General features: G+C 41.5%; 1 protein-coding gene across 1 annotated transcript; it reads left to right on the top strand.

The window, feature by feature from the left end:
* Nucleotides 1-2,381: 2,381 nt before the first annotated feature.
* LOC119246755 (melanoma-associated antigen B16-like) lies at nucleotides 2,382-6,974 on the top strand. Its single transcript, XM_037513097.2, has 2 exons — nucleotides 2,382-2,470; nucleotides 5,701-6,974. Exon 2 carries the CDS (start codon nucleotides 5,767-5,769, stop codon nucleotides 6,718-6,720), a length of 954 nt encoding a protein of 317 aa, XP_037368994.1. The 5' UTR covers nucleotides 2,382-2,470; nucleotides 5,701-5,766; the 3' UTR covers nucleotides 6,721-6,974.
* Nucleotides 6,975-8,183: the final 1,209 nt, after the last annotated feature.

Genomic DNA, 8,183 nt, shown 5'->3' with positions numbered 1-8,183 from the left:
CAGCTTCACAGTGCTGAGACTTAACCCCTTGTGTGTTTAATATGAGAAAGGGTCTCCGTCACATCTTATTTCTAATATGGATACAAAATGGCCCCACTGTCATTTCTCAGTAATAACTGTTCTTTCTTCTTTCTCAGTATTGTCATATTCTTAGTAAATCTGTGGGAATGTATATATAGATCTTTTTGGAACATACTAACCTATTTTTTTAACCTATGCTTGATACCTATCATAAGCTCTTATTTACTGTTATGTTTTAATAGTCCTTCATATCATATCTTCTTTTCTTATCAGAGTATATTATTCTTAATCATTTGCAAGTAAATAAAACTTAAGAATCAGCTTGTCAGAGTTCCCATGCACAGTTTCATATACACAAACATTCACATGCAAAACCCATGGTAACCAGTATATGAAACAGAGCCAAACACCTGTGGACCCTGAAACCTCATCTGACTAAAAATTTGTCTTTCTCCTCTCCTTCAGATCATTCTCAAAAGGATTTTGTATACCAATAGTGTTTACATACATTGTAAAAATTTTAAGAGTATAAGTAATATGCTCTACAGGACCAATCATATGAAGCACATTAGATGGTATCAGCAGAATATTACGGTTTTAAACTGATTTATAGAATAATGTACACATTGATATATCTAAATATTTTAGAAATAATAGAGCGAGAATATAACTTAAAGCTCAAAGAATTGGAAAGTAAAAAGTAATGAAGGTAAATATAAAATTGATGAGTTAGAAAACAATAGACCCAACTCACTAAAACCAATTCCTAGGAAAGAGATATAACAGGTAATTTAATAAGCATTATCAATTTTTAAAGAAACAAATAGAAATGAGTGATATTAGTTTAATAATAATATATAAAATGTAGGCACAGAGGAGATTTAAATATCAGAGGACACTACAAATATGATACAACAATATATCAAGGTAAAAAAAAAAAAAACAGCAGACAAGAAAAGATTTCTACTAAGACAAGAATTTCAGGTTACAAATTCAGCACAAATGATAGAATGAGAGAATTATCATTCTACAGCCCAAAATGGAAAATGATTTGCAGTCATAATAGAATCCCAAAATCAGCAAAAGCAGGACACAGGCATCACATATCCCTTAACAGAACTGCAAAGCAACAACTTTAGAGTGGTCTTGTCAAAGAAGAAACATATTGACCCCCCAAAAAAATTACTATATTAGTTATCAGGCTTCTACTTGTGACTGTTGATCATTGTTACAGTAACTGTAACAGTTCATTGCACTATTTTGTTACTATACTGTAAGGCTAATAATATCTATATAGTCATTTAAACTATCATGCCTTTAAACTGGTAATCCCAAGTGAAATTCTATATTTTAGTGAAATATAAATTGCAAAATAGCCTGATTAGAAAGTAAAAATTCAATCAATGTTGCAACCTGAAATTCTAAGCCAAGACATCTGTACCAGATAAGGTTTAGAGGCCAGTTGTAGCATATAATTAATTAATCAACATCTTATGTAAACTTTTCCATAGCACACAGAAAGATTTAATCTTGCTCCAGATATTTTTCAAAGTTTTTCTTGATTAAAAAAAAGATAGATTAGATGCCAAGAAAAAAATGATTTGAGCCAAGCCAGCCACTTGAAAATGTAGCTAGAGCAAAAAGATAGCAAAATAAATGAGATGCGCAAAAAAGTAAAGAGAGAGAATACTCATCGTCTGCATATGATTTCTGCATATGCAATTTATGATAACTTCAAAAATTCAGGGACTTTCAAAATCATTCATCTGAGTGGCTCCTGTAGAAAGTAAATTTTTCAATATGGAATTTATAAAAGAGCTTGAGTCTGACTGGTGAGTCAAGGAAGATCAACATTAATTTTTCTCTGATAATGCTCCTCTGTCCTGGCCCCAGTCAGCCTTGCACTACAAGTGCACCATTTCACATGAAGGCTGGCATCCAAATTCTTAGGAATTGACTGGGTTGGAGCAAGTGCAGGAAATTTTAAATCAAAGAGAAAGGCACCAAGAGAAGCCCCATGAGTGAGAACTGAGGAAAACAACAGCAAAGAATACGGGGGCTCACACGAGACTAGCCCGCATCTGCTTTCACCCTAAAACCTCAGGCTGGGCTCTCTCGCTGAGGTACCCCTCATCATTCTTCAGGATCCTTAGGACTTAAGAACCTTAGAATGAGATACGCATGTTGACTCAGCGGATGGAGTAATTTAGGACCTGGCAGAGCCAATGTGAGAGGTGTGAGCTGGGACCATCAGTCACTTCCACTCAGAAACAGAGCCGTGTGCAAAGCCCCGCCCCTGCTGTTGACTCCAGGAGACCCCAGGGAGGGTTAACCGGATATCATGCCTCCGACTTCCTGTTTGTCTTTGTGAGGGGAGAGAGGGCTTTCCTCTGAGGTGGGTGTCATCAAATCCACACAGTGAGGAGTCTCAGGTGCTGCCAGAAGTCAGGTAAGCCTCTAAATGAGAACTGAGGAGAACTTTTACTACAGAAAAAGAGTCCATCTAATTGATACAAGCGCCAATCCACGGCTGGAAGGCGCCAGTCAGAAAGGACAGTAGTCAGACTGGCCGATGACACACTTCTTCTGATTGAGGTGAAGATTGGGGACATGGGGATGCCTAAGAGACTACAGAACTGGCAGTAGTTACTAAAAGGTCACTTAGTACTAAGGGAACACCCAAACCAGGTCAGGGCTGGACCCACTGAGTACTAGCCTGTTAGTCATCCCTGAGAAGACCTAGCGATTGTGTAGGCAAATGTGTAATGTCGGTTACGGAAACGGCTGCAGGAGTCTGAGGGAAATGAAACCTTAGGCTCAGGTAGCCATGTTATGTCAGCAAAAGAAGACCTCTTGGACCCTATAGGAGTCCTTTTGAGAACCCTGAGTAAATTCTTAAGTGTTCCACACTATCTGCCTGCCCTCCCCCAACCCCCTCTCCTTCCGCTCCCGCTCCCCGACTCCCTTCCCCCACCCCTCACCCCCACCTTTCCGCCCCCCCCCCCCCCCCGTACAGGATCTAGTTGTTTTTTTCAGCCCCAGACGACCAGTGCATAGAATGCCTCCTCGGTTCTCTTTTTGGTCTCTCAGAGATACTCCTTCATTGGAAACTGGGGCCTAAGTTAATAGATGGGAGTTGGCATATTACCAACCAATATCCAATTTGAGGAGTCATAAGTTTTGTGGGACAACCAACTGATGACATAGAGGGCGCCACAGAGCCCTTCCCTTGTCATCAGCCCTGAGATGGCCAGAGAAGAGTTTATAGGCAGAGAAGGCACCTCATGTCCTCCAGGGGTACAGGAAGGTAAATGCTTCTTTCTAAAGAAGATATGTTAAGTCACCAGAAGGAGTCCCAGGTGTTGTTAGTTATATGTGAAGGACAAACTAATCACATAAAAAGTGGGTCCACAGATAATAGGGAACTATTAGGAAATCCCAAACAGAGTTAGCCAGATGAGACACCCAGTCATTTCTCCCTGGTATCCATTGGCATGTGAGGTTTTAGGGTAGAAAGCAAGCTCAGGTGGAAGGATTAAATCCTAGATTATGCCAGGCTGCATTGTGAAGATTGCAGAAAAATACCAATGAACCATACATTCCAAAGGGTCACCTTGAAGCTTTTCTATCACCCCTTTTTCCCATTTAAAAAGTTTTTTTTTTTTTAATTTAAATAACAGTGTTTTATATCCATATAGATTTCAAGTGTAGAGTATTATAATTTGGCACCTGCATGTTATTTTATGATTACACTGAAGTTTTATGCCCATTTACCACCATAAAATTGACCCCCTTTACCTGATTTACCCACACTCAGATCCCCTTTTTGGTGGGGGATGGGAGGACGGTAACCAACAGTTTGTTCCTTTCATCTAGGAGATTGTGTTTCCTTTGCTTGTTTCTTCATTCGTTTTGTTTCTTTACATCCACATATGAATGAAATCATACAGTGTCTTTCTCCATCCAACTTTTTTCACTTAGCATAATACCCTCCAGCTCGATCCATGTTATAGCAAATGGCAAGATTCCATCCATTTTAAACCAGGCCCCAGTTCCTACCATCGATTATGGGAAGGAGCCTATCTAAATGAAGCTAATGGGGACACTCAGTCTAGGACAGAATGATCTCAACAGAGCCCCATCCTGCTGTCACAATTAGGAAATAGGAAATTCAGGATATATCACCTGAATAGTTATCCTCAGTGCTCAGAGAGACATATGTCAGTAGTATGAGGGAGCACATCAGATCAGCAGAGGGGAAGAGTCTCATAAACTGTCAAGATTAAGGGTTTTGACCTTGACTGAACAGAGCTGACCATCCACTTGATGGGACGCCATGATACCTGCCCTGTCTTTGTATTCATGCCCTGGAAGATCCCAAACGAGAATGGCCAGGCATCTCACCAAATTAATTCATACACTGTGATTATAGTGAGGCAGCAATCTTGGTCTGAAAGAGACAGGTACTGATTCACAGCCGATAGGGTGACCCGGCAGTGCTGCAGTCTACATGGAGACACCAGGTAGAAATACAAGTGACCTACCCCTGAACATGGAATCATCAAAGAAGCACAAAACTATTATAGCCAGAAATCCTGGGTCAGGGATCCCACAACAGGTCATCAACTCTTCTCCTTCTTGGGTATTTCAGTAGCTTAGGTCCTTGCTGTATGTGCCTGTAATGCATGCGGTCAGCAAAGGTCGTAGTTCTATGCCTGTCAATAATAATAGTAGGGACTCTGAGTGGGGTCAAAGTGTCCCACCCACACCAGAACTAAGGGATATCCAGTGTCTGGCTCCTACTATAAGCCAGGGAAGCATCAGTAAAGATGGGTAATGTCCTTCCTTGCTTCCTTCACAGGTGACTCAGGAAAATAAGGTAGTCTTGTACAGAAAGGGATTGGCCTGAAAAATTAGAGTGGTTAGTCCTGAGACCCCCACCAGTAGCCAAGGCAAGGGCCCTCACTGAGTACTGAGGGACAATCTTCCCAGAAGTATATGGGTCAGGAGTCTAGCTGCGAACTGTTTTCAGTGCTGAGGTAAGATGTCAAGTTGTTATATCCTTAATTACCCTTCCAGACTGAGAGGTGGAGGCTTAGTTTTGAGGGGTAGTGTTAAGTCAGCAAAAGAAGAGACCCCAGGACTTGACTGAATTCAAAGAAAGGCAACTAACTGAGAATTGTGGGGATCCCCAATGCCAGAAGGCAGATTGTACACAACATCTTCCTCCTGTTGCCGGTTCTGGGAAACCCCAGGAATTGTTTCTGGAGGTGGTCCCTCTATATTTGCTGCTCAGCTGTCTTAGGAGATGTGACATTGGTCTTAACACAGGGCTTAACCTAGGTTTATCCAATACCAAAATAATGAACTTGAATGAGGACTATGGTACTTTACTCATCAAAACAGAAATCACTTTATAGATTCCAATCACATCGGCCTCTTGAGATCCCTGAGAATAATCATCCTGGGTTGGTTGGCTCCATCCAAGGAGTAATCAAACATTTTCCTTCATATTCTTGGAAGACATAGTTGCCAAGAAGTCAGGAAACCTGTGAGGCCCTAAAGCACTATTTTCCGGAAGAAAACAAACAAACAGAAACCATTGGCTGCTGCTTTTATCAGTTTGCCACAGTTAATTTTATAGCTCAGACCACTTACATCTGTCTTTTTTCCCTTAAGCACTGATTCCCCATTGCCAGCCCTACTGACCACACTCCTGCCTACTGAGTCATCACTAGAGTTGTGATGTCTAAGCTTCAGAAGAGCTCACGATGCTCACAGGCTCAACACCTTCAGACCCACAGTAAGGTCCAAAGCCTGGAGATTGCACAGGTCTCCAAGGCCCTGCAGGAGACCTCCTTCTCCTCCCATCCTCTAATGCCTGCTAGTTGGAAGGAAACTCCTGATGCTGGTATGGCCAGTATTCCTGAGGGTCCTCAGAGTGTCTGTTTCTCTGGCACTGCCTCCATGGTCACCTCATCAAACAAGTCGGAGGAGGGCTTCACTAGCCAAGAAGAGTATGTAAGCACCTCACAGGCTGAGCCAGCCCCTCAGAATGTGCCCATAGATGCTCTTGAGGAGAAAGTGGCAATGCTGGTGAATTTCATGCTGTTCAAGTATCAAATGAAAGAGTCAATAACCAAGGAAGAAATTTTGAAGATGGTCATCAAGGGATATGAAAACCGCTTCACTGAGATCCTGCTGAGAGCTATGGAGCGCATGGAGATGATCTTTGGCCTTGACATGCAGGAAGTGGATCCCATCAACCACCGCTATGTCCTGCTCATCAAATTGGGCCTCACCTATGATGGGATGATGAGTGGTGAAGAGGGCGTGCCCAAGACCGGCATCCTGATTCTCATCCTGGGTGTGATCTTCATGAAGGGTAACCGTGCCACTGAAGAAGAAGTTTGGGAAGTTCTGAATTTGACCGGCGTTTACCCTGGAGTGAGGCACTTCATCTTTGGGGAGCCCAGACAGCTCATCACTGAAGATTTTGTGAAGGAAAATTACCTGGTGTACCAGCAGGTGGCCAACAATGTTCCTGCAAAATTTGAATTCCTGTGGGGCCCACGAGCTCATGCAGAAACCACCAAGATGAAAGTCCTGGAATTTGTGGCCAAGGTTCATGGGACTGACCCAAGTTCTTTCCCTTCTCAATATGAGGAGGCCTTGCAGGATGAAGAAAAGAGAACCTGAGGTAGAACTTCAGCCAGGGCAGCTTCTCTGTGGCCACTGCTGTCTCTAGTGCCAAGTGTTAAGAGCATCATCTCCTGCAATGAGACAAGTCAGGAATTTTTTTTCTTCATACATTGTTTTAAAAAACTGTTCATAGAAATTAGGCCTGAATTGAGGCTAAAAGGCACAAAATAAATAAGCCTATGTGTTCCTATGTTGTATTTGGTGGAACTTGAAATTTTATTCTTTTATTTTTTGAAGTATATATTGTTGAAATGTTTCTCTTAATAATACATATTTCATTTGCATCAAAATCTCCTGGTTTGTGAATGAAATTGGTTACATATTTATTGCAGTGGTGAAGTTAATTGTAAAAGCATTGTTGTTTTGTAAAACAAATTCTGAACATGTATCTTATTTTGTCATCTGGAATACATAACATAACATTACTACAAACATTTATTGGAAAGATGAAAGAAATCAGCTTTAAAATAGTTAGGTACAAGAAATAAGAAGAAATAAAACATTGTTACATTGTGGTTCTCTTATACCTTTTAGTGTGTTTCATAAAATTAAATTGAACTGTGTGAACTTTCCTTAACTTATTTTTAAACATGTGCAAAATAAACTCAATATAGTATACACTGTGTTTTCATAGTGTCTCTTAATTGTCTGCACTGAAAATTTACTCTTTAGAAATCACTGCATTACTCCTGGAGGCTCTGGGTTAGACAACAACTAGGACCTTCCATTATAATTTTTTCTTTTTTCCTTTTTTTAAATATTTGTTTAGTTATATATGCATACAAGAACTGGGGCACAGACCTGTATTTTTTTCTTATTTATTTATTTGTTTGTTTATTTATTTATTTATACAAGCACTGGGTACAATCAGAAGCGCGGGAGGGTGAGAGAAGTCACCAGAGCCAGAGCCGGGAACAGAGCAGGCAGACTGACGAAGTATGCTGCTGAGGGGAGCAGCGGGCAGCAGGAGAGGTCTGCGCGCCCTGTGGTACCCTCACCTGGTGGCCAGGGATCGAACCCGCACTGCAGAGGCTGCGGGCAGCTTCGCAACCCAGCGCTCAACCGCTGCGCCACCGGGGAAGCCCTATATTTTTTTCTCATGCATGTGGCAGTGCTTTTTCACTGGGATATCTTGGGATATCTAAAGGGTCTGTATTCAGAATAATTGCATTAATAACTATGAGTCATTAAAGACCTAAGGTATGCCAGGCACTGTGCTAGGTGCTATACAAACACTGCACTCTTTCTAAGAGTCCAATAAAACACGGCTTACCAGATTCACTCTTAAGATTAGGTTCATAAAGCTTGGGAATGTGCCCAACTGCACAGCTCTGGTATGTTGACAAAACCAAGACTAGGCTCCTGCCCTGAGTTCTTCTAGATCCCACTCTGTTGCACTCCTCCAGTCTGAAGCTTATCTTCTGTCTCATTCATTTCTCTTCCCACTACTCCATAATGCC

This window comes from Talpa occidentalis, unplaced genomic scaffold (assembly GCF_014898055.3).
Source record: "Talpa occidentalis isolate TD23 unplaced genomic scaffold, MPIMG_talOcc4v2.1 talOcc4.15, whole genome shotgun sequence".
Taxonomy (NCBI): Eukaryota; Metazoa; Chordata; class Mammalia; order Eulipotyphla; family Talpidae; genus Talpa; species Talpa occidentalis.
Note: the sequence above shows the minus strand (reverse complement) of the source record. Positions and strands in the feature narration are given on the sequence as shown.

Bases quoted from the DNA above. Each gene is read 5' to 3' on its own strand.
- LOC119246755 (XM_037513097.2), top strand. From the start codon at position 5,767: ATGTCTAAGCTTCAGAAGAGCTCACGATGCTCACAGGCTCAACACCTT.